Source organism: Zootoca vivipara, chromosome 8, assembly GCF_965207765.1.
Source record: "Zootoca vivipara chromosome 8, rZooViv2.hap1.1, whole genome shotgun sequence".
Lineage (NCBI taxonomy): Eukaryota > Metazoa > Chordata > Lepidosauria > Squamata > Lacertidae > Zootoca > Zootoca vivipara.
This window is the reverse complement of record NC_142591.1, coordinates 27,470,244-27,497,305: the sequence shown is the minus strand read 5'-3', so window position 1 is coordinate 27,497,305 and position 27,062 is coordinate 27,470,244. Positions and strand designations below refer to the sequence as shown.

Below are 27,062 nucleotides of genomic sequence, written 5' to 3'. Positions count from 1 at the left end.
GGTTCCTAACACTGAATTTCCAAGGTGAGTATTAAACATATTTTTATCTCTATCATTCCTGTCTTTCTTCTGTCACAAGTTTTACTTATGCATCTTTTACTTACAGACACTGATGGCAGCACTTCTGCTTCTGTCGATTTTACAATTGGAGATGAAAATCTGTACACAGGACTGCTAGCATTACTGGCTGGTTGCACCTAATTATTTAAAAAGAACTGCATTTTAATAGCTTGAATGAAGTGAATTACAAGTCACTGGTTAATAATGCAAAAACAAATGCACTCAAATTAGGAAGATGACTTTTGGCATGGATCCCAAGCAACCCATTCTGTTTCTTTAACTGCAGCTGTCCTTTTCTGTCTATACAGCATATGACAAGATGTTTAGAAGACTGAGGAGAGTTTCAAAAGCAGTTTGTAATAAGACACAACAATTGTGCTAATGTTTATAGCAGTAGGGCCACATCCACAGCATACCATGAAAGCACTCTTGCAAAGATTGCCGAGAACTGGTAGGGAACCCTTAACAAACAACTGTTTCTGGGATTATTTGGGGGACATGGCTGTTGTTGACAACACCCATTCTGTTTCTGAGCTCCTAACTTCTTAGCTCCTGTAACTGCCAAAGGGGGGAAACATACAAAGAGAACTTCAGCCTATATCTCTGTAAAGCTTGCTGAGTAAACTTTTACAAACTGTTGCACTGAACAAGGCCACCCCCATAAAGAGCTCGCCATTACCGCAGGGGTCCTACAAAGCCCAAACTGCCTTGGGACAATTTTTTTTACAGATCGCATGCCAGTGAAGGGCTGGGACCAGAGACAAAAGTGGGTAAAGCAACCAATGCAACTCCTACATTCCAGCCATGCAGTCAGAGGCACTCTCTCTCCATCCAGGCAAGCAAGGGGCATTCTCACAGTTCAAGGATCCATTCCAGACAGACAGACAGACAGACGCACTCAGGGTGGGGAAAGAAGGGGCCAGTGAAGGGTGGGGCTGTCCTTTAAAGGATTCTCAAATAGCACATGGCTTAAAATTAAAGTCAGGTGAATACACAAAGGGTTTGGCGAATCTACAGGAGAGAACAGATAGAGGAGAGTATGGAAGCAAAACCTAGATTCATGCAAATATTACCTTTTTAGCCACTGATTGCGCAGAACTGACAGGCGAAGATGAGACAGTAGTACTGCTAGCAAGCAGGCCAAAGCTGAAGTTTGGCAAAGATGACGTACTGATGGGCAAAGATATTTCTGGTAGCACTGGCATATCCATTTCCTAGAATGGAACAATGATGCAATTATTTTCCAAGTTCCACTGAAACCTACATCTTAGTTCTACTCAGCCTTTGTCGGCAGGAAAAAATTAAAGCGACCCAACAAGTAATGAAACTGTTGTTAACCTTATCAATGAAATCCTAAAGAATTAAAAAAAAAACCAACAACACCTCGCACACCAAAAGTACATACAGGATAAATAAAAGCACCACAATAATTTATATTTGGGGTTATACAGGATTTGACTGTTTTATAGCTCATGTGCCCTCCTATACCTGCAGCAGAAACAGAGCCTTCCTCAGTAAATGCTAAAGCAATATACCATGAATTGTACCTATGTCTCAAAACATGGGAAACCCAGCCAGATGAGTGGAGTATAATTACAGTATTCTTATTTATAAAAACCTAGTGAGCTATAACTTTCTGCTGCTGTAACTTGGTGCTGATTAGCGCTATACGGCTACTCCCAGCGACCTTGCAGAACGCTCCTATATCATTAGAATACTTTCCCTCCTCTTCCATTCCTGAATTGGAGTATGAACCCTGCGTATAAATCCTATATTCTGCTACAAAGCAGAGCATAAGCTTGGGAAGCTGTCTAAATCTAATGGACAGTATTCTACTAGCGAGTCCTGTCAGCGTAAGAATTCCCACTTGTGCAATAGGACTTTCACCCCTCCTTATCCTCCACAAAGCTGCTCCAGAAGGTTGGGAGAAGTTGTGGAATAGCTTTAGGGGTGCACAGGAGGAAGGTGTTCCATCGCACATAGAAAAATCATTGGGCTGCTGAAGATTTGCCCTATGTTGGATTCCATCCAATGACTAAAATACTAAGTTTGTCCATTCAATCAGGCTGTGAATAAACAGCTTTGAAGCTCCAAACTACTCCATAAACCACACACAGACACACACAGTGTAGTTGAACAAATATTCTTACCTCCTCTTGCGCAGGTTTTGATACATAGTGGACACCTCTTTCCCTTCTCATTTTGCCGCCACCACCTCCTACTGAAGGAGGAAGCCCGTTGGTTGCAGAGGTACTGAACCTGGGGTTTGTGACACTGCTGACAGAGAATCAAATATATGTTATATAGCTTTTCAGAGTCCTACAAACAAAGCAGCAACAAAGGATGCATATGCGAACTGATAATTATATATATATATATATATATATACACACACACACACACACATATATATATACATATATATATATATATATATATATATATATACAGTGGTACCTCGGTTTATGAACACAATTGGTTCCGGAAGTCTGTTCATAAACTGAAGCGTTCATAAACTGAAGCGAACTTTCCCATGGAAAGTAATGGAAAGTGGATTAATCCGTTCCAGACGGTCTGCGGAGTAACCGTTCATAAACTGAAGCGAACTTTTCCATTGAAAGTAATGGAAAGTGGATTAATCCGTTCCAGACGGGTCCGCGAAGTACTTAAACTGAAGCGTTCATAAACTGAAACATGGGTGTAATTGGTTCCGGAAGTCTGTTCATAAACTGAAGCGTTCATAAACTGAAGCGAACTTTCCCATTAAAACTAATGGAAAGTGAATTAATCCGTTCCAGATGGGTCCGCGGCGTTCATAAACCGAAAATTCATAAACTGAGGTGTTCATAAACCGAGGTTCCACTGTATATATATATATTATAGGGATCAGAGACATACATTGCCCAAAATGGCAAAGTGGCAAAAGTTAGCAAGGCGGGGGGAAAGCAAAAAACGGGGGGGGGGGGTTTACAGCTGATTTGCTGGGCTGAGCTTAAAGGACCAGGGAGGGAGAAAGCATGTGCCATCTCAGCAACTAGCACATTCAGCATATACACACTAGGGCATGGATTTGAAGGCTGTGAGGTCAGAGGAAAAGGAAATGCAAGAAGTGCATTCAGTGTTCCAAGTGCCGCAAGATTCTTTGTTGTTTTTACTTAGGAAACAGAAGTTCACATTTAACGCTATGCCAAACCATGGCTTAATGCAGGCATCCCCAAACTTCGGCCCTCCAGATGTTTTGGACTACAATTCCCATCTTCCCCGACCACTGGTCCTGTTAGCTAGGGATCATGGGAGTTGTAGACCAAAACATCTGGAGGGCCACAGTTTGGGGATGCCTGCATTAAGCCATGGTTTGGCATAGCGTTAGATGTGAACTTCTGTTTCCTAAATAAAAACAACAAAGAATCTTGCAGCACTTGGAACACTGAATGCACTTCTTGCATTTCCTTTTCCTCTGACCTCACAGCCTTCAAATCCATGCCCTAGTGTGTATATAGACTTGTAGAATTGTACTGTATTGCGAATAAAGTGGATTCTAATCCATGTCATGCTAGCATTGTAGTCTTCAAGGTGCCACAAGACTCTTTACTGTTTATGCAACACAAAACTAACACAGCTACCCCTCTGGAAACTTTTTACATAAACATATCTCTGTTATTATTATGCCTATTATTTAATTGTCTGCTCTGCATAAGGGACAAATGAACAGGGTACCAATGAAAAACCCGTAAGAGCAATTATAATATGTCTTTTAGATTTAGGATATACATCACATACCTTTCTGGTGATTCTACCTTCTTGTCTGCTGCCAGATTTCTCTCTTGTACTCCCTGTAAAGGAAAAAAAAATACTTTAGGTTTTAATTCTTTTTTTTCTGATTCGATATTCCTTAAAAAAAGAGACTAAACATTGGAGCATGTAACAGGAAGCCACTGATCCTTGTTTACCCAAATGCCTTTCTCATGTACACTTAAGCTTTATATGGCTTTTTGCAGAAGTACTCCTTTACTGCCCCCTGCTGCCTGAAATTATCCAAATAAATCTCTTCCACCACAAGCTGTATTTCTTGTGAGCAAGGTTCATGTGACAATGCCTGTCTACAGCAATTACCTACTCCACAAAACATTCTGCAGGATCACAGAGATAGGGATCAGGGATCGGCAACCTAAGGCCCATGGGCTGCTTGTTAACCAGGGTTGTTTAACTGGCCCATGGACGCCCGCTCGGCTCCCGTGCGCCTTCCGCGCCGCTGGCCGGCTTCCCATTGGCTCTCCTGCAGCCAATGGGAAGCTGCACACACCTCCCCCGTGCTGGAAATAGCGTTTGCGCATGCGTGCGCACTCTGGCCCACCGTGGCGTCTGTGGGACCATGAACCGGCCCAAGCCACAAAAACTTTGCCGATCCCTGGGCTAGATCCAATAGCGGCTCTGCAGTAGTGGAATCGCTTCTGCAAGGTAGGACACCTGATTTTCACCAATTCCCTCCTACCCAGTGCAGCCCTGTTTCCCCCAAATTTCTAGTCAGGGTTGGGAAACCCTCCAGAACTGTATGGGTGTAATGGGCTGCAATTGGTGAGGGGGGCTGGCTGGCAGGTTCCCCTGCCTTTCACAAGCAGAAGAGCTTCCACTAGTGCAAAGCTGCCATTAGATACAACCCTCAGTAAATAAGCGACTTCATTTATTTTCAATAGGAAAATTAAGTCCCTATGATTCAATATAGTAGAATGAACTTAATTTCTCAGATACATTCTGTGATACAAAATGCAGAAAACGTGAAAAGAATTTCCCTTTCAAAAACGTCTGCCAACTTAAAAGCGAGCTAATGTGGTTTTTGCCACTTGAAATATTTGCACAACATCTTTAGTAAATCTTACCCATGTCATACTCCATGAACTTCTCAACAACTGTGGGGGGTCTTTTGTTCTAGGTTTCTTCCTCCTCACCTCCTTTTCATTTTTAAAAAAAATACATTTCACTCTAATCCTATCAGGAGTCCAATCTACCTCACTGAAATACAGTGGTACCTCGACTTACGAAGACGATCTGTTCCGCGGCCATCTTCGTAAGTCAAAGTCCTTGGATGTTAAAGCACTGCTTCTGCGCATGCGCAGAATGCACGCGCAGGGCGAAAAGACTTCCAGGGCTGTCGACTTCAGAAGTCGAATCGTTTGGATGTCGAGGTATGACTGTAAATGGAAAGGTAAAGCTGCAAAATGCCTAAGTCCTTTCTGTCCTCAGCAAGTTCTCAAAATAACCCTGCATTTTCTCTGCATCATAAATTTCAGCTGTAGCTATACCACTTAAAAAGCACTGGCTCACAAATTTTTACTAAGCACTGTTCAACCCCAGGTGTAAATTTTATCCTGGAGGTTAATTCTGCTCCATTAATTCTGCAAGTTGAGTTTATCTTGATGCAGAAGTCTGCTTGCAACACTGGATTATAGTTTGTAAGAAAAGAAAAGAAAAGATGATGATGATGATAGGCTACTAGGGTTCTTTGGACTCCTGTGATTATTTAGTTTTGAGCTTAGTATTTCACCTATTCATCTCTCCCACTTTCTCCTCTAGGGCTTCTTGATGAGGAATTTCAAGGTAACATTGTGCCCTAGTAGCTTCTGTGTTAGACTGTGTGTTTGGAATGAGATACCAATAAAATGTCCCCCCCCCCATGTTGAACTAAATTGTGAAATCAATTATTAACTTTTTATCCGGCTATGACTTTAAAGGGATGCACTGGAATCCCAATTATCAGACTGATACTGTCAAAAAGAAGTGTGTGAGCGTTGAACTGTAAAGCAGCCACGGGGGGGGGGGGGCAATCAGAGCAGGGTGTGATGGCAGTGAGGAAGAGGGAGCTTGTGGTTAAAGATGGTGTACAATCAGCAGCTTTGAAGTATGCATACCTTATGGTTCATCTCTATTCTCTGTCGAATCTTGCCTGATTCAGCAGCGGATGGTAGAGATGGTTTAAAATATTGTGACCGACTCATTGACAGTGGAACGGTCTTCGGTGTCACAAGCTTCTGGACTGGAGGATAATGGGATTCAGCCTTTAAAAGAAACAGTGTTGAATTAAAGCAATCTGAATAAAATTGGGTAATGCTATGTATGTATGTATGTATGTATGTACGTACATACGTATACACAAACGCACACCCATCCCCTTATGTCTGTATATGGAAGGTGGTTATTCACATATTTCAATAGTCTTGAACAAATACAAATGTATCCCTTATTACCAATTTTATTTAAAAACAAATTATGGTTACCTAAGACTCATTGAATGTTCCCATTTAGTGAGGGAGCTGCTAGGAAATTTCTGCAACCCTTGCCATCAAGAGGTTAACTGTCAGACCTGAACTGAGATGTCTGGCAAGGAAATTAAAGAGTTCCAGAATTTTCTTTTGCAGAGATAAGCTAAACGCATGGCTTTTTTGTGACAGTACTTACTAGCAAAGTGTCGGCACCTTCTTTTCTTTTTTGCTGTAATGTCAGCTATGTTGTGCTGACACTCACAGCACTGTTATCAATATATGAGTACCAGCTCCTCTATTTTTAATTTATTTTTACCAAGTAAAGCCCAGCCTTTGTGTATCCCTTTCACCCTAAAACTGTGGGAAAGGAAGTCTTCAAAGCCACACTGGTTAAACGGATCAATACTTGAATTCCTGTTTTACAAAGTGTCTACTTCCATGCCTGGGAGCATAGAAGTCTCAGGTCTCCCACTGTGGAATGGTTACAGCTTTACTGCAATTCCTGCATTAAGTTCCTAATCTACACGAAGGGTTTCCTCCCCACCCTGGAGAAGTGTTTCTTACTGCTAGAGGGAGTTGTGGGGGTGGTCTCAGGCTGTAAGGCAGGGTTTCTCAAACTTGGGTCCCCACTGGAGATGATGGAAGCTGTTTTCCAACAACAGCTGGAGACCCACTTTTGAAAAACACTGCTGTAAGGGTCTCAGTCAGTCCTAATTGGGCGTGAGGATACCCGTGTTTGAGCTTGCCTCTTTGTTGTCAATGGCTGCTGTCCCTTTCTTATCCAGGAGAGTCCAAGCATCTCTCGAGTTATTCCCTGCTTGCTGTGTCTGGCTGGAGAAAGCTCTCTTCTACACAGGATGACAGTTAAACATCTGATTTGCATAGCCCTGTCTGTTGGAGTGAGTGGGTGGAGCTATTTTTTCAAAGGTAAGTATGTTCCTTTTCTACAGTGGATGGATGTCATCACAAGTCCAGCACACTGCTTTCAAATGTACTGGTTTTAGACAACATTTTAAGAATGTTTTAAAAATCCTGGCATTCTACTAATCTCTCTTCTGCACATTTTGATTGGTGCAAGGAGTGGGTCATAAGGTTAGGTCTATAGGGGAATCTGATATCATGATGAACTAACGTCATCATGGTCAACTTGTGCAATTCTGTGGACTTTCCACATGAAATAGAGCCTAACGGGAGTGTGCAGGTGTGAGAGGGAGTTGTATGCAGACACCAGGCTGGATGCAAAGGTCCGTTTTCATAGATATTGAAGTGCCTTGGACCCAGCAGTGTTCTACTAATGGAAGGGGGAATTCCATTAAATTCAAGGCATTAAAAATAAGTTATAATTATCTGATTAATGTAGAGAAGTTCCAGATTGAAGACACAGGTCTTTAGAATAGCAACCGTACAGACATCTGTAACTGTTTTACTCAAGAAATTAAGTGGACTGTTGACAGCCCACTCACTTTGGTGGCAAATCACCAGCAAACCAATAATTACTGCTGCCAACCATTTACTACAGTATGAATAGACAATTCCTCTTTTTTTCCACTTAATGACAGCTGGGTACAGAGCTTTCTTTCTGACATCTCTAGTTTCTGTTGCCTGTTAGCTAGTGTTCCATGTTTCTGCACAAGTGTGAGTCAACAACCTGCAAATCTAAGCTGAAATAGTGCTTGCTTATACCTGGCCAATCCTGCAAATAAATGAATTCTTTTAAAAACAGACTTCATTAGGTTCTACCCACTATTCACAAAGGGGTACAATTTCCTAAAGTCTGTTACATTTAAAGTAGGGCCTCCAAAAAAGCCCCCCCCCCAATGATATCTTCAACAACTCTCATTGAGGACAGAAGATCTAGCAAACCATGTGAAAGTTTTGCCTTATTCCGCTAACTTTAACCTTACATATGGTACCTCCAGCATGTAAACATAAGCCTCTTGTTTTCTCCTTGTTGCACATTTTAGTCTGGATGACACAAACAGATCTGATAGGCATATTAAAGACAGACGATACAGATGCAGAGCAAGTTATGAATTTATTCATCGACTACAACACTGGTTTTATAAAAGCTTAATTTAGCGTTCCACTAACATTTGCTCTAGGTTTCAAATTTCAAAACCAAGTAAATGGATTTTTAAAAAACATAAGTAGGCAAATGCCAGCAGCTATCTATACTAGAATCCATAGGCAATTTCATGTCTGCTGCATACCGGTATCAAACATAAAATATTTAACAGTTCTACACCACATAGAAGCAACTAAGACATGGAAGTTAACTTACCCTTTTCCTTGGTGAATGGAAGTCAGTGATATTCAGCATATTTCTTTCTGCAGGCTGGGAAACAAAACATCCAAATTAACAAGTGTGATTAAAAACAACAACAACAACAACAACAACAACAACAACAACAACAACAACTCCATGCATTAAAAAAGTTTGAAGACTAACTTACAGATGAAAATGAAGAAGAAGATGGGATTCTTTTAGCATCCTGTTGGAAAAACAACAACACTAAAGTAAGTTAAACTACATGTATTCAAAGCAAGAGTTTGCCTAATGCAATGCAGGATTAGAAAGCTTCATGTTATGTACTGAATAAATAACATTTCAAAGAGAGAAATTTACTGCTATTGGGCTTGACATCTTCTCCAGAGACTGCAGGATGCGCCGTGCAGTGGAACTTGTCACTCCATAAGATTGTGCATTCACTTGCTTGGCTTTCATCTGCCTTCTTACTGGTGTCTAAAAAAAAACCAAGATTATGGACGTTACATTGTATGATTTGAAGCTTTGGGTCTACATGCTATTACAGTCAGTTATCATGTTGATCTCCAAAAGTCTAGAAGGGATTTGGAGAGAAAGGACTCAAATATGCTCAACGTGGCCCAGGTAGCCTAATGAGAGTATTTTCTGTAGACGTCATACATATTAATATCCATCATACATACATTATCAATGAACATGCACTTCAGGTGTTTCAGAGGTAATGGATGACAGGTCCCTGCCCGTAAAGAGTTCACAACTTATAGTTGTTATGCCCCCACACACTGCGAACTCATGTTTCACCATGACACGTTCTTGCAATGCTTTATTGTCACATCCAAATTCAGCAACTAACCTGTTTGGACATTTGCAAGTCATGCTAGGCCACATTTTGCCACTGCTTCGGTTCATGTGTAACACTAAACCCAGTTTAAGATGATGTGCATGAGCTAGAATGAGCAAATTTTCAGGCTCACAAACTCCCTCCTTCCCTCTTTTCCTCCTGCTTGGCTACAAGGAAGGTCGTTGCTAGAGTTTATGTTTTGTCCGCAAAATCATTTCACATATGATGCAAACGTGTGGCTTAAAAGAAACTTTAATTAGGTACACAAGGCAGCGTCAAAGACCATGGTTTAACAATGACTTGTTTAGAAACTGAATAGAGTTGCTTTAAGCCATGATCCCTTCCAAAATGGCATTCCTGCCTTTTCTCTTTTACCGTAACCAGAGCTGCCCCAAGAGCAGCCTGCAGTGAGGCTGGTGGTAAGCTGAACTGGCAAGGAGATTGCCCTGCCCACCAGGTGTACCCTCTAAAGGGTGACTTCCCGCCAATGGAAAGGTGGGCGGTGACAACACACAGTTTCTGGCTCGACAGTTCCCCACTCTTCTCCCCCAGCACGTCCACAAGGAGACAGCATTCATTTCTGTTTTTTAAATAGCCATAATTTAACGTTACATATGAACCAGAACAGGCTGAGATTCGTTTGTATTCCAGAGCTGCATCACTAAAGTAATTGTTACCAAAACAATGAAATACTTGTATGCATATACTATGGAAAGTACAAAGTGAAAATTCATATCAGAATTATTAATATAAGTAGCTGCTTCTTTCACATGCTCCATAGATCACCAGCATTTCTGTTACCTGATAAGGAGTAATCCGGGCTTTAGACTGCCTCGCTGCTGCAGCTGCACCACCATACATGGTTTTTCCAGGATAAAATGGAGAATTCCCAAGCTGGCTTGTCTTAAAAGCTGATGCATTACCAAGCGACTGCAAACACATATTGATATCTAATTAGCAAAATGGATACAGAAGTAACATAGTTAAAGCAAACGTTGTGCAGTACTTACAGGGGAAAGTGCTCCAAAAGCAGACAGATTAAAGCCAGGCTTTTTAGAGCTGGTGGCTGACTGCTGAGAAAGGGAGACAAGTCTTTCACTCTCCGAGGACCAAAGAGGTGGTACTGAAGCAACTTTTGAAACTGTTATATCTAAAAAGACAACATGTGTACACAAATGTATCAATGCCTTATTTATATTATAAAATAGTGATCCTTAATACTACGATAACCACAATATTAAAGCTTTGTCCCCCTACAGTTCCCATTTTGCAGTATCACTTGGAGTCCAGAAATTATTTGAAAGAAAATACACTACTCTTCTTTATCTAGATCATGGAAAGCAGGGAGGGATGGAAGGAATGAAGTGAGGAATGGAGTGAAAGGAGATCTATGGAGGTTTTCTCCCCTCTTCCTTTCCCATAAGGAAAACATATATAATTTAACAAGTGGGAATTCATGATACATAGGTCTTAACAGTTCTGATCTAGTAGGTTTTCCACACACACCCTGGCAAAAACAACAACAATGCTGGCCCTTAATGGTGGATACCGTTCCAATGGGCTTTTAAAAGTGCCTAATTTATTTCTCCAAGATTAGTTTGTGATGGCTGACTCCTGTTGTTACTGTGTTCTTTTAAAATATACTACTATGTTTTATTAGTTGCTGCTCTCATCTGTTCCTATTCTTAACTGTGTTTCATATTGTTTGCAATATGGGGGTCATTTGGGTGAAAAATAGCATAGATTTATTAACACACCTATTTGGCTCTCTGCATTGATGGAGCATGAGATAACTTCCTTCCCTCATACTACGTTGCCTCTCCCCACTCCCCCCAAATAACATTGCATTAAGAACATCAGTCTTAAAATGCACAGTTAATACCTGCCATTTGCGCACAATCTCTTCTAAAGTGATGTCAGTATAACAAAACCTAGTCACGTTATGGAATAATCATACAAAAAGATGCTAATGATTCTGGTGAACTTTGCTACCTTTATCAGATGCCCTTGAAGAAAAGCCACTTGTAGTTGAGATGTTGTCATCATCATGCTGAGAGGTAGAATCTTTCATTTCTTTTCCAAGTGAAAGTCCAGAATTACTAATTGGAAATGTAGATGATGTGGAGGGTTGACAAAGTGGAGGTGGGGAATCCAAGATGTTGAAATTAAGATGACTCCGGTGGAGAGAGGGTCTTGTTAAAATATCTGTGAAGTTTAAACCAGATCTACTTGTTGAGGGCTCTAAAGAGGAACAAAGCAGCACAATTAGAATTATCTTAAGTTGCAGGTATGCATACGGAACAGTCAAAAGCTATTTGCTACCAACACTAGTTCTATTGCCAAGCTTCAAGTGTAAAAAATAGACAATAAGCTAAATTTAACTTGTGCCACATACATGTATGGTTTCATCTATCCATCTGAGAATAGCTACTACATTTCTTCCAAGTACTACAACAAAATATAAATGATAGCACTGACAGTGAAACATTAGTTGTGATGTTAAAAACAAAACAAAAGATGATCCTGGGTATGCCAATCTATACTCTAGTGCTTAAATAGATTCCCAAGAACAACAGAATATTTTAACATGACAAGTTAAATCTAAAATGCAAGGAACACCACCCTGAGTAATTTGAAAGCCACAAAACAATTGTTTATCTACCCATGTGTAAATAATTATAAAAATATTTTGCTACAAGTTCAATTGTATCAGCTCTCTAGAATATAAACTGCATTGCTCACCTATCTCTGGGAAAGGGAATTGCATGACTAACATTTTCTCTTTCCAATAATCCTAATGGTAGGATATTAGACTGTCGGTCACTGTTTTTAATGAGGTTTTTATTATTGATGTTCTGCAATGTGTTTTTAAACAACCTGGAATCTTTTGATAAAGGGTGGTATATAAATTTAAATAAATAAATATAATAGTAGTAGTAGTAGTAGTAGTAATAATAATAATATAAAAAGAGGCTACCAATCCAATGCAAAGAGTTACCAGTTCAAAGCTTTGGTTTCATTTGGGGAAAAAATATATTAGTAGTGATCAATTATAACCTTATCACTTAATTGTTGGCGATTAAATTTTTATTTCACAGCAACATTTCAGACTGGGAGAATGGATGAGAACATGAAAAAATAGCACTTAAAAATCTCTCGACTTAGGTTTGGATGCCAAGACCCTACTGTGCAGAAGTTACTGAACATCTACATCAACTTTTTGGGGTGGTGGTGGTGGTGGTAAGGCAATTAGAGATACAAATTTCCTTATCACACAGCAGGATCATATATATTGCACTGAATTTAACACACAACACTCAAGACAGGGATCGTGTTTGTTCATCTCTTGTCATACTAGGTATACTAAAAATGTTTTAAAACCCCAGAATTATAATTGAATATTAGTCCAATGCTTAGAATGTTGGTCTCAAAAAAACAGTGCATGGTAATGCTAGTAGGTAAAATGGTGTCATCCAACATTTCACAATAATGCTGAAGTAACACACACCAGAGCAGGGTGGGTAAGATTTTTGGCAGGGGATTTTTGGCAGGGGAGAGCGAAGAAGACTTATTTCTCATCTTTTTTTTAAAAAAAATTAAATGCTTTATTATTCGTTTTCCATATATATACAACACGTAGTCATCTTCATTTCGATCAGACCAATAAAGATAAAAATGTTCACAAAAGATACATACAATTTCAACTATGTATTTTCTACACAAACCTATGACTTCCCATCCTCTCCATATTTTCCTTTATATTAAGCATCTTGCTTTAGTTTATCATTGTTTTGTGAAAATTCTCTTTTCTATTTCAACAGTGTTTTCCTTCAAATGTACTATTTACAGAAATCATTCAAAAGCTACTACCATGCTTAAGTTACAGCTGCTTTTCAAATAATTCTTGAAATTATCACATTCTAGAATGTTTGGGCTTGTCTCCGATTCTTTCCACAAGAGAGGCTAATTCTCCATTTTTTGTAAATTTGAGTAACCATTCAGCTCTGGTAGAGAGTTTGTCCTTTTTCCAATATGTCACAATAAGCACCCTCGCGGCCACAGTTGCGTACAAGAAAGCTTTCCTTATACCCTTGGGAATGCCATTATTTCTGATCCTATATTGACATCAGGTCTCAACCATCTGTCAAAGATGGCCTGTGGAGGATAAGTAATTATAGAGTTGGTTTTAACCTGGCAGGACTGAAATACCTGCTCATCAGCTGATGGGGACAGGGAATTATATCCTGCTTCTGCAAAAATCAACCATGCATGCATGCATGCATTGTTCCTCACAGGGAACAGGAACTTGCAAAACTAAAACCCATCTCCTGCTCATCTGCTGATGTCATCTGCCCATCAGATTTGGAGATGGGTGTGGTTTTAAAAATGGCCTTTTGGAAGAAAATTTGAACCCCTGGCAAGCTAAGGTTGGCCAGTAGGTTAAGGTTCCCTACCCTTGCACCAGAATATCAAGGGGTCTCTAATTACTCTCTTTTAACAGAATATTTGACATATATAAAATAGCATCCCTCAGTTTGCAGCTAAGAAAACCATTAAAATGTTTTGATATTCGTAAGTAGATCTCTAGTACGAATTGTTAGAAGCTAGCTGTGAGGTTGGAGAAGATCTTTAGCCTACCATCTAAAGTAATTCTTGTTGGCTCAGGAGTAATTCGTCCATCAATCTCAAGGGTATTGTCAGCATCATCATCTTCAAAGGCAGGATGATAGTTTACATTCTCCTCTAAGCTCCTTTCTTCACTTGGGGATGCCTCTTCGCTTTGCCTGAAATATCTCTGAAGCCAAGCTGGAACAATACTCTTCACAGATTCCTTAACGATATTTACAATTCCCTGCTTTTAAGAAAAGAAGAAAGTTTTTAAATTATATCTAGAATAACAAAGGCCCAGTTGACAAAGTTAGTACTAGAACCTACCCACAGGCTGTTGGTAGTTGTTTACAATGCTATAAAGCTGCCTGAAATAGCAAATCTGTTATAACTTCTGTTCCAATTATATTCATGTTCCAAACAGGTGCTTGCATTCTACAATTCTTTAACCCATGATTCCTCAGTGTAGTCATCTAGCACAGAAACATCCCCAATGTGCAGCGGTCACCTCAGTTCTACTACTCTATGATGCCCATGACCAATCCCCAGCTTCCACCTAAGCTTGGCGGTGGAACAGGCCAACAGGCATATTTCCCAGAGTGTTCAAAACACAGTGCAATGAAAGAGACAACCCCTTTTTAATTTGTTCGTTTTGGTGCCTGCCTCCAAGTACTTCGAGTGCATCAGTAACACAGTGCCAAAATAAAAGTTCAGTCTCAAAGGCATGGCATGAGGTCAGAAATTATATTTCTACACTTTAGGGGAGGAGCAAGGCCTTGGAAACTACACGTTTTTGGTTGGTCCCAAGGCCAGGCACAATTGTTGTAGAACCTTGCTTATGAATCCTTTTGAAGTGAACAAGAGAACCCAGCTCCTAAGTGATGTCAAGACATACAGGGAAAACAAAAGCAAGATTTCACTCCCCAAAAGTATTCAGAACTGCAAAATTGTTCAACCTATGAAGAGTCATCTCCTTCACTTTGAGAAAATCATCCACACATTTGGCTTTTAGTTTCTGGTCGGTGCCCGTCCCCCCCGCAATCCAATCTAATTCAATGTAAATAGTCGGGATATTAAGAGTAGCATACATTCAGCAATAATCCAAGGATTAAAAACCACTTAGCCAAAGGAAACAAGGTAATTTCAGACAATTTCTGCTCTACCTTCAGTGAAGGAGTAATTATATAACACAACAGTCTTGAAACCCGAAGTATATTGTTCCACACAAACTGACACCCCCACAAATGGATAGGCTCCATAACAGATGTTGGCACCATCTAGGAGTAAGAACTTCAAATTATCAGAACACATGTGTTATGGCATATCTGAATCATTACATATAAAATATCACAGAGATGTAATAGTAAAGTGTGGATGCTAACACTTATAATGTCAAACTATGAGTGGGCAGGCTCATATGAGAGGATACAGTATTAACTGTCCAGGACTTTAAAAGCTAGTCAACACTTTGAAATGGTCAGTGAATTGTTGCAAAAGGCAAGGGGGCTATCACATGTATTCCTCCAAAAACTGGCTCTGGTCAAACTTTTAGTTGGTGCATTCTGTAAAAGCAGAGGTTTCCGAAGAGTTTTTAAAAATAGCTCCCTGTAGAGCACATGTCCACAATCCAACTGACAGAATTAAGTTAAGACATGTGTGTCAATGTGATTCAATTTTTATGATGTTTTGTTCTACTAACAGTAGTTGTGGTATATTGGGGCTTGTTTGTTTTTAAATCATGTAAGCCCTTCTGGGAGCCTCCGGGCTAAACAGGAATCTATTAAAATTTGTAATTTATAATTTGCCCAATCATTAAAAGACCAAAAGATAACTCACAAATAAGTCTGTGAGTAAAGTTGATTCACTGTCTGACTTCTGCCCATAGTTTATTGGCAACTTTGCAATTCCAATGTAGGTCACAGTTGTTCAGGTTCTCCACATTTTTACCACTTGGCTTTGTCAGAGGCATTAAGCCTGATCAGTATCACTGGAGAACAGTGTATTCTTTATAATACTTTTTTTTTTACTGTTATGAGTTTAAACCTCAATCAAGTACTGCAGTTTGTGGCCTTTTGACTGGGCTAGCTGTATGGTAAATCCTGGTTCTGTTTTTCCATACTTAAATGCATTAGGCCTAAATGGAACACAGATTTTTCAGTTACTTGACCCTTTATATTCAGAGTGCCAAGTTTAGTCACCAATTGGTTAGCAAAGTGTGGAAAACAGCAAATTAGAACACCTATGTTTAAAGACAAATTTGAGATTGATACAAATTACAGATAAAATTATGTGCAACAATAAAGATTTTTGACCATCTAAACGACATATAGTCACGAGTGTTACAAATTTTAAAAGCTTAAAAATTAAGACAAATAAAGCTATGCTTTTTATCAGGGCAAACCTACGGTAATACAGACACTTTTAAAATTACCATCTCTGTTTTTACCTCCTATATGAGACCGCTTTTACTACACTTCCGGGCTAGTCATGGATTACAATATTCCTTTCAGAACAACCTGCTGTTAATATGTGTTCATGAGTAATAAATTCATTTAAACTTCAGAAAGGGACAACTAAAATGTATTCAAGGTCATGATCACAGAGAGGAAGGCAAGCAGTAGTGTTCTAAGCCTCAAGGCATCTCATTACTGAGTAGTAAAGAATGGTGACTCCTCTTCAAGGCAAGCATGGCTTTAAAAACCATCATCATCAGACAGTCAAATTGAGAACGCTTTAGTTCAGATCCATTATATCTTAGACACATTCTTAGAGAACAGACTTTTCAAAAATGTCCAATGGATCAATAACTGACATGTAACTATTAGCTCTTCTAATAATTGTTATCCTATTGAGATGGTATTGCCAATCTTGGCCTAGCAGGCTTCCTCATTTGGCCCTTGAGGGCATTGTGGTTGGGACTTGACTGAAAGGGTGGAACTTGTTCAATCTCTGCTTTGTGCAGCTCCCAAAGAACCAGACAACCAACTGGTTGTTGAGAGCCTATGAAGCACTGCACAAAGTGAGGACTTAACACTAAAGCAGGATCATTCAGGAGAGCCCAGTGTTAAGCAGGATCACTCCCCATGCATCAGTATCTAACTCAGGGGTTATCAATTGCGAGTTTTATTTTAAAAAAATGATAGCAGAAATGCCTATGGTATATACCAGGCATCCCCAAACTTTGGCCCTCCAGATGTTTTGGACCATCCCATCATGCCTGACCACTGGTCCTGTTAGCTAGGGATTATGGGAGTTGTAGGCCAAAACATCTGGAGGGCCACAGTTTGGGGATGCCTGGTATATACTATCTATGATGAGTACAGAATAAGGGGAACTCAGTTAACAGAAACTAGGGTTAAAGATAGCTAATAAAGATAGCCAAAACAGGAGGAGGGTGCTCATTTTTAGGGTAACATTGCACAATGGGGGCCAACTATTCTTTCATAAATGATCAGATCCATATCATACATTTAAAGCACTTTAAGAATCATAGTTTTCCCCAAAGAATCCTGGGATGTGTAATTTGTTATGGTCACTAAGAGTTATTAGTAGACTCCTCATACACCTACAATTTATAGACCTACCACTGTACAGCAACCAATGTAGAAAAACTGATATAAGAGCATGCTATTTTGGTGCAGAAATATTTGCAAGATCCAGACAAAAACATCCATTCTTGTTTTTCTTCAGGGAAACTAACACACTGCAGGTACTTCCAAAAGATAAATACTCAAATATACAGAATGCAAGGTTGTCTGTTTCAGAAAAGAGCTTATTACTAAGTTTAATAGAACATGATTAAAATGTTCCACATCCAAATGGGATCTGAAGTTAATTAAATAAATAATTGGATCTGAAGATAAATAAATAATGCTTGATTATGGCACACATTATAATTTAGTACACATTTTTGATAATATTAGTAAGATTACATTTTCATGGTAGCTGCCATGTTTAGGTGTTGTATCAAACTCCACCAGACTCAGTAGACCCACTGAAATTAGTCAGGACCATTAATTTCAATGGATCTACTCCATACAGAACTACCAATGGCTACAACCCTGGGATTCAAAGTCTGAATCCTTCTTGGGAGTACGTTTTATCCAGATCACTGACAGCATCAGCAGTATTAACACATATTGTCATCTTACCACATAATATTTTGACACCAAAGTGACCTGCAGGAGGTTTCCCCTACCCATGAAAGCATAACATAAAAAGCATTTTAAACACAGCATCGTACTAGCCCTGTACAAAATACTTTTATTTTTTGAATCAAAACTATTATTTTCAAACTGTCAATTATTTGTGAATTACTAAAATGATATTTAAGAATGCTCTTAAGTGTTGTTAAATAAGGTAGTAATTTTCTATTAAATAAACAATAGTCCTATTTCTATTATTTCATTTATGAGTCACTTCCTTTGAGGCATCCCGAAGCAATTTACAACAAAATATATAAAACAGTACATACTGTATATAAAACTTAAAACAACTGCACAGTTTTTTTAAAAAAGTATTAGAAATATGAAAGAGTTTAAAATGACAGCAAATACAAAAGATCAGTTCCAATCCAAAACAGATACCAACCTGGGTACAGATTTTAGGAGGTTTGTTGAAAGAGGAACATCTTTAGCAGATGCCAAAAAGGCAATAGAAAAGGCACCTGTCTGATATGCAATGGAAGGGAGTTGCAAAACGTAGGAACTATTACAGTTCTTCATGAATGTTCATATGATTTTTGGCACCTTGGGATCTGGCCCACAGCTGTCCCTCCTTCCAGCAATCAAGCTAACAAAAAAGGTACTATTTACATGACTGGGACTTCTCTCTAGCTCAGGGGTTCCCAACAAAATTTTCTCGAGGACCCCTCCTTGAGCCGCTATTGTGACAAGGACCCCCATTAATTCCTAATCCTAAAATTAAAAAGTGGTTTTATTTATTTTTCAGTTGTTTTCCTCTTTTCTTTATCCTTCGGGGGGGGGGGCGTTGGTGTGGTGGTGGCTGTGGTGGCGGCGGTGTGATTGACGTCTGGGGGTCGGGGGGTTTCCCTCTGGAGGGGGGGAGGTTTCTACCCTTTCACCTGGTTGAGGGTGGTGGTGGGGCCCTCTCTTCCCTGTCGTCCCCTCTTCTTTTCTCCTCCTCTGGGGGTGGCTGTATTTGCGGCGGTAGCAGCGCCAGCAGGTTCGGTGCGGCCTTTGTTCTTCGGGTCCCCACGAGGCTCCCCGTGTGGCACGCAGGAGCTGCGGGATCGGGGGCCTTCGCTTGGGGGGGGCTCCTTCCCCCTCTTGGGCAGCTAGGGGTGATGGCGACTGCAGTCGCGAGGCAGGCCCCCCAGGATCGTTGCGCGGTGGGAGGTCTCGGGCCACGGAGCTCCGCTCGGCCGGGCGCCCTCGGCTTCGGCCCGGCGGACCTGCGGGGGGCCTCAGCGGCTCGCTTGCTCCGCCGGACGTTTCTGACGCCCACGCGGTCGCCGCGGGGTCCGCAGCCTGGAAGGCTGTTTTGAGCCTCTAGGCCCAGGGGTTCCGCCGAGTCTCCGGCCGGGCGCACTCAGCCTCGGTCTGGTGGGGCCGCCGGGGGGCCTTCAGCGGCTCCCCGGTTGATCCACCGGGCTCGCTTGGCGCCCGCGCACCGGCGGCAGCAGTTCCGCTGGTTCCGGCGGGCCAGAGGCTTGGCATCTAATAGCATCTTGAGGACCCCTCTGGCATAGCTCGCGGACCCCTGGGGGTCCCCGGACCACCTGTTGGGAACCACTGCTCTAGCTTATGTTTCATTGCAGGACAAAAGGCTTTCAGAGGGGAAGTAATGGGGATGTGTGTGTGTGAGAGAGATAGTGCCAGAGAGGGGTGGTAGAAAGAAAATGGGTGGCCTACTGTTAATTCTGGCCCTGGCCCTTTTTGGTATCAGCCCTGCTCACCACCAGTTCTGGCTATGTCAATGCCTGGTGTGCACCACAGATATATTTCCCATGAGTGGGTGCAGCCTTTGACATAGAGAGAGGTTCCCCACCCTTTCTATAAGCAGTAGCCATCCAAAATATCCCCTACTGCTGATTGGGGTATCTAACACATGACTATCAACATTCAAACTTTTTTTGAAATCAAATGAAGCAGAGTCCACAGGGGCCTGAAGAAATTATGCTGTGGCAATGTAGCCCTTATGACATACTACCTTTAAAATGTGCATTCACTGTGGGATATTCCAAGTTTTTCAGAATCAGTGCAACGTCTTTGAAATGATTCAGAGTTTAACATAAAGCACTGACACAGCTTTCAGAAATCGAGAGCACAGCAGAAAGAGCAAATAAAATATTTCTAAAAGAATGCTACTCCGACAATTTGGCCTAAACATGTTTGCTCAAATTCCAATAATTCAAGGGGATTTGCTCACAAAAATGATTAGGATTAAATCTAAATCCATTCAAGCATACACCCTTAAAGCAAAGCTTAAACACAACCAGAATAATTTTTTGTAGTTTTTTGTGGCCTTCTTAGAACAACTTTAGGCACACCTTTTCATATCATAAGTTACAATTGTATACGAAAAACACTCAGTACTTCCTAGGCTTCTCCACTCTGCTTAGGCATACACTTCAGACATATGTTTGTATGCATGGTATCAAGAAACATCTTAAAAAACAAATACACAAGCAACTTTAAATCTTCTTCTCCCTCAGCTGCAACCTGGTAACAGCCATTCTTGCAGTCGACTTCAATGGGGAGATGGAAAGCAGGCCTCATTCCTTCAGCAGAGCTAATGGTGACCCTAGTTACCTTCTCTTCCTCTACTGTAGACCAATGGATGGCTGCTACTTCTCTGTACACATCTCAGATACCCGTTCTTTTTCTCCTTCCCTACGCAAAGGTATCTCTGCAGCTCCATTTTTGTTGCTTGTTATTCATTCTCTACTCTTTACAAACCTCTTTACACCTTCATGCTACCCCTTTTTGTACCTTCACCACATAGCAATCTCTTCTTTGAACCTCTATCTTTCAGCTTCTTTTGTTTTCCCATTCCATGTCCTTCTATATGCCCAATCCTTTGCCAATCATTTTTCCTACACTCCATCTCTCCCCAATCCCCTTTCCACATCCCTCAGGTATGACTGCCTGCACTCCTTATTTTCCGATTTCCATAGCTCCTTCTGTACCATAACAGGTGTCTCTGTACCCTTCTCTCTTAAGAGACCAAAAGAAGAAAGTTAAAAACTATTTTTGATATACTTTCTCAATTTAATCTCAATTTGCTCTCACTAATCTTAGCAGCAAGGCCTCCAGGAAAGAACAGGTGGATTGTGCAGTATGGCCGAATGCAACAGGCTGGAAAAACTGGTGCAAGCTCCACCATGTGTCTCTGAATCCAGGAATATGGTGCTAATAAAGCTTTGGAAAGTTCATTATATTTGAAAGATGCTTTTTAGAGTGGGGTGGGGTTATACTCAATAACAGAAAGAACCTAAGAGACTTGCTAATTTTTAATGGAGGAATGATAGCTACCAATTTAATACTTTAAATCTACTTAGGCATTATACTGTACAGTGGTACCTTCGAAGTTGAACAGAATCTGTTCCGGAAGTCCGTTCGACTTCCAAAATGGTTCGGAAACCAAGGTACAGCTTCTGATTGGCTGCAGGAAGCTCCTGCAGCCAGTCGGAAGCAGCAACAGATGTTCGGGTTCCAAAGAACTGGAACAATCACTTCCAAGTTTTTGGCGTTCGGGATCCAAAACATTTGTCTTGCAAGTCATTTAAGATCCAAGGTACGACTGTATATGAAATTGCATATACAGAACAGACCATATACAAATTAGTGCATAATAGTACTGAGAGCCTTGAATACTGTGGATGGGAATTGGACAGTAGGCAGATGTAGATTTCCCATTTGTCTTGTGGCTCTACATGTTTTTGCATTAGTGAAATTCTATACAGTACAATTCAAACAATAAAGAGATGATTTTGTTAATAGAACAGTTTTGAGAAGTCTAAGTAGAAAAAGATACCTCTACACTGGTGACATCACTTAAAATGTATTTAGTTGAACAGAAGGGCTTCTTCCATTTGTGAATGGGAATGCACAATTCAGCACATGCTCCCAGAGGAAGGTTTTTTTGTGACAACACCCCTACTTCTCACTGCATTCTGCCATGCCACCTCTTACATTGTTCTAGGTGTCCCCCATTAAGCAGGGACCCAGTCAGCTGTTGGGGAAGAACTGCTGAAAATCACCTTCTGCCCACAGGAGTGTCCAATTAGCAGATTTCTGTCAAATACCCATATCTAATAAGGCTGGGTGATGTATCGATACATCGTACAACATCAGTTTGAATCCACATTATGGTAACAGTTTCATGATACAATTGTACCTTGGAAGTCAAATGGAATCTGTTCCAGAAGTCCTTCCGACTTCCAAAACGTTCAGAAACCAAATCACGGCTTCTGATTGGCTGCAATCAGAAGCTGCGGAAGCCCTGTCAGATGTTTGGGTTCCAAAAGAACGTTTGCAAACCAGAACAATCACTTCTGGGTTTGCGGCGTTTGGAAGCCAAAACGTCGGAGACAACCAAGATATGACTGCATACAACATGGTGATATATTGTGAATTGTGATGTGCACGTGTGCTATGTAAAAAAAATCTTGATGTGGATAAAGAATCATAGAACTGTAGAGTTGGAAGTGATCGTGAGTGTAGCCAGTCATCGTGTTTCTCATGATTCCTGCAGTCCCTGTTGCTCTGTACTTTAAAATAACAGTTGTAACAATAAAGGTAAGTAAAAAATGTATCCATTTTAGACCCCTAAGTAGTAGCAGCTGCCAGGACATTACCCCATTCGCCTCTACGTAGTTCCATCCTTATTTCAGACATTGTGATATATCGGTATAGTGCAATGTTTATCTGGCAATATATCATGTTAAAAATCAGACATCGCTCAGCCCTAATATCCAGCTGATAAAATTTTAATATATAATCAGCTACAAACAGCAACAATGTTATAAATACACGATTAGAACCAGACTAAATTTGTTGAACTTGAATCTCACTGAAATATAAGGGACAAGTTAGACAAAGTGACTGGGAGCGGCTGCCGGGACCACATAACACCCGTCCTGAGAGACCTACATTGGCTCCCAGTACGTTTCCGAGCACATTTCAAAGTGTTGGTGCTGACCTTTAAAACCCTAAACGGCCTCGGTCCTGTATACCTGAAGGAGCGTATCCACCCCCATCGTTCAGCCCAGACACCGAGATCCAGCGCCGAGGGCCTTCTGGCAGTTCCCTCACTGCGAGAAGCCAAGTTACAGGGAACCAGGCAGAGGGCCTTCTAGGTAGTGGCACCCGCCCTGTGGAACGCCCTCCCATCAGAGGTCAGAGAGATAAACAACTACCTGACATTTAGAAAATACCTAAAGGCAGCCCTGTTTAGGGAAGTTTTTAATCTGTGATATTTTAATGTATTTTAATGTGTTGGAAGCCACTCAGAGTGGGGGGGGGGGACCCGGCCAGATGGGAAGGGTATAAATAATAAATAATTATTATATTATTATTATTATCCCATATATTTCAATGGGATCCAAATTCAGTGTACTTATATTGAACACCTATTGCTCCCCTTCCTAATGTGCACATTCAGCAGGCAAAAGAGGAAGGTCAGACCTGAAAGAAGAATAGAGCTGAGCAAAAAAAAAACACCTTCACGCAATCCAACCCTCCTAACAGCTCAGCATAATGTGGTTCGGGTGTTGGATTGCTGTTAATCTGGATCCAACCCACATCCGAAGGCAGCCCTATTCAGGGAAGTTTTTAATGTTTGATGTTTTATCGTGTTTTTAATATTCTGTTGAGAGCACCCAGAGTGGCTGGGGAAACCCAGTCAGATGGGCAGGGTATAAATAATAAATTATTGTTATTATTACATGCTTTAAAATGGTCAGGCTGATATCTGCTCCAGAAGAATCTCAAAATCTAAGTATTGAATGAGATTGTGCTCTAGGTGCAAAGATATCTCAATGCACTACTGATCAGAAAGAACTTACTCCAAGCGGTTTCTCAACTTGAATAATATACAGCCTCTATAAGTTACCCTGAAATGATGCTTTGGTGGTGGCTCCATAAAAAGAAGCAGCTTACATTAGAAGGATAATTTTTATTGGACCACTTTTGCTGGCAAACATGCAAGAATGTGCTTAAACCAAAGCAAAATGTTTCATTAAAACTGGTAGAATCCGCTTGCATATTGTAAAGATTTGCAAGAGAAAAGTTCAGGGGGGGGGGGGGAAGCAAGCAAAGAAATTCCTAGTGGTTGTCAATTCACTTACATTTCATAGGGTTTACAAAGTGGAAATCCAGAAAAATAATAGAGTTTACACACAAATCTTTGTGTATTGCTTTTTTGTGTGTTCAGAAATACAGCGCTATTAAAATCCTCTCACAAACATAATTTGTAAAATTCCCAACAGGATTAAAGATCCTAAATTTAATCTTAAAACAAGATTTATGAGGATTTAGGCTTCCAAGATTCCATTAACAAAGGCCAAAACTAACTAATTGGCTTTAGATGACAGTTGCATAAATATTAGGGTAGAACAGAACTGTGTTGAAGACAAATGAACTGCTGAATTGGTCTTCACCACCACAGAGGCAGGAATCTCAAGAAATTATTCCCTATATAAGTGGGGGTTTTTAAGCTTCATTTTCAAAGCTGAACATTATAATAAAATAGAATAACTGAAACAATTACAAAAGATGTATGGAGAAATAGCAACACTGTCAGGCTTTATGTACAGGCAAAGAGAATATGACAAAGATCATGCCCATAACTGCTCACCCATTTAATCCAAATAGTGTCATGGTGGTAAACTGTATGGACTGTATCCAACTTTAGTAATACCCAGAGCAGACTCACTGAAATTAATGGGCATGTTTAGTGTAGGTTAATTTCAAATAGGCATACTCCTGAGTAGAACTTAGTCACTACAACTCCTTGCTATAAATATATAAACAATTACATTCTAACACCTAAATATGTGAAAAGTACAAATACCAGGGTGAGATCATGCAAATGACAACAGTGATCTTTAATAATTAGTTAGAAGATGGAATTTTGGTAGTCATGGTTTCTCACCCCTACATAACTAGCTTCAATTATCTGAAATCACTTCTTCTACACAATAATAAAAAGGTATAGGTGTCCTACTTTCTGCTCACACTAGTAGCTGTAACCCAACAGCTATTCTAATCTGACCAATAATAACCTCCCATTGCAAATGTTTGATGCTTTTCAAATACAATATAGGAAGCCACTTTTCACAGTGCAATTTTATTTATATTTCTAGTTAGCTTCAAAAGCAGTGTTTCTGAACACAGCATGAATTGCTTTTGATCAAATTTTATATTATTTCACATTTTACCTACAACTTCAGGCATTTCTCACTACAGCTATATTGTATTTGGTTGTGACCTGAAAATAATATTGAAATCAGCATATTCTGCTTCACCTATTTGTTTCATTAATACCGGTATCTCACCTTTGTCCAATCATGGGGGGGGGGGAATCCATGCTACATATTGATTATTATGGCTGCAACACAAACCATGCTTACCTGAGAATAAGCCCCACTTACTTCTCAGTAGACATGGTTAGAAATGCAGCCAAAATGCACAGGATCATTAATGTGTATGTGCAATATAATTTAACCCCTTCCATAACATTTTTTTAAAAGTCCAGTCAACCATTTTCATATATTTTAAATTTATCAAAATAAAAATTTAGAACATAATGAGTTTTATCCCATTTTAATTCTACTTGGAGCTGGCCCACTGACATTAATGGACATGACTAAATTAAATTTCTAAATTTCAGTAGGTCTGCTCTGAATAAACTTCACTGAATACCCAATATTCCAAATCTTACATGTCTGCATGAGCAGCAATTTTTAAAAGTTGTCATTTATAAATTGTTTAAACAAATTCATGTGTCACTCATAAATTACTAACACTTAAGTTCTTTCTAAAATATACCGTATTAAAGGTCGATTTGGTCCCTGTCCTAGCATTCAAAAGACAGGTCTTGAAATCTCAGACCTGCACAGACACTGTGCAGACTCATTAATTATAACCCCACTATTCCAATCCTCACCATTTCTACCCAGAAATAACTCCTACTGAATTCAATGAGGCTTACTTCCCGGTAAGTAGGGGCTAAGGCTGCAGCCTAAAGCCTAGAAAGTGGATGTGCGATTTGTGCAACGGTTAAAAACCCTACCCCTTTTCGGTGTTACCTTTAAAGCAAGAGATCCCGCTAAAAACACTTGCTTGAGACATCGCACAACAGCGAATCGGCGCCTTGATTCGCAGGAGGCACGTTTTCCCCTTTGCCTGCCCTCCCCTTCCTTCCTTTTCTTCCCGCCGTAACAGAAATCCAGGAAGAGGAGAAATCTCATAGAACCCAAGCGCGTGCCTCAAAACGGGAGAAGGGGAATCCCACCCCTCTAAACATCCCCCCCCCGCACTTGAATCATTCATATCGCTGGGATCGGCCTCGAAAATCAACGCCTCCCCCCACTTACATAGACCCCACACACTTCCCCTTCTCTCCCCCTCAGAAGAAGAAAGGGGGGGGGGCAGAAAATGCTTTCTCTTCCTCCTCGAGGTACCAGGTTGTTCACCCACCCAGAATATGGCCTGGCCATTTCTCAGGCCGACAACGGCGGCTCCCAGGGGGCCCGGGAGGGCAGAGCCGAAGCCTCACCGGCCCACCGCTTCCTCCGCTCTCTCCTCCATACAGATATATTATGTGTATAGTTGCCGGTCTCGCACACCACATGCTCCCCCGGTCGGCCTCCCTCACCTGCTTGTTTCTCGGGTAAGGCTTCGAGGAGGCCGCTGCCAGGTGGTATCGCCGCGTCCGGATCTTCCCGCCGCCGCTTTCGTAGCCGCCGCCGCTGCCGCCGCTTCCACCACCTCCTCCTCCTCCCGGAGCTCCGCCGCTTTCCCCCGAATCCATAATGGGACCTTTCCCGAGCCTTGCCGGTCTC

At 40.8% G+C, this 27,062-nt stretch overlaps 1 protein-coding gene across 9 annotated transcripts in view; it reads right to left on the bottom strand.

Moving 5' to 3' along the window:
* The window catches only part of NUP153 (nucleoporin 153), a 41,003-nt gene extending 13,941 nt beyond the window's left edge, over positions 1-27,062 (bottom strand). For 2 of the 9 annotated variants that reach the window (XM_060277963.2, XM_060277964.2), the window contains exons 1-13: positions 26,876-27,062; positions 14,063-14,279; positions 11,417-11,665; positions 10,435-10,574; positions 10,226-10,354; positions 8,944-9,060; positions 8,771-8,809; positions 8,599-8,652; positions 5,967-6,113; positions 3,841-3,893; positions 2,211-2,337; positions 1,134-1,274; positions 105-197 (exon numbers count right to left, since the gene is read on the bottom strand). In XM_060277963.2, coding sequence (XP_060133946.2) covers positions 105-197; positions 1,134-1,274; positions 2,211-2,337; positions 3,841-3,893; positions 5,967-6,113; positions 8,599-8,652; positions 8,771-8,809; positions 8,944-9,060; positions 10,226-10,354; positions 10,435-10,574; positions 11,417-11,665; positions 14,063-14,279; positions 26,876-27,031 — 1,662 coding nt within the window. In that variant the 5' untranslated portion in view covers positions 27,032-27,062. Of the gene's footprint in view, positions 1-104; positions 198-1,133; positions 1,275-2,210; positions 2,338-3,840; positions 3,894-5,966; positions 6,114-8,598; positions 8,653-8,770; positions 8,810-8,943; positions 9,061-10,225; positions 10,375-10,434; positions 10,575-11,416; positions 11,666-14,062; positions 14,280-15,195; positions 15,407-26,875 lie in introns of those variants that run through there. The other 7 variants (XM_060277965.2, XM_088675207.1, XM_035125777.3 and 4 more) reach the window with 6 other exon arrangements.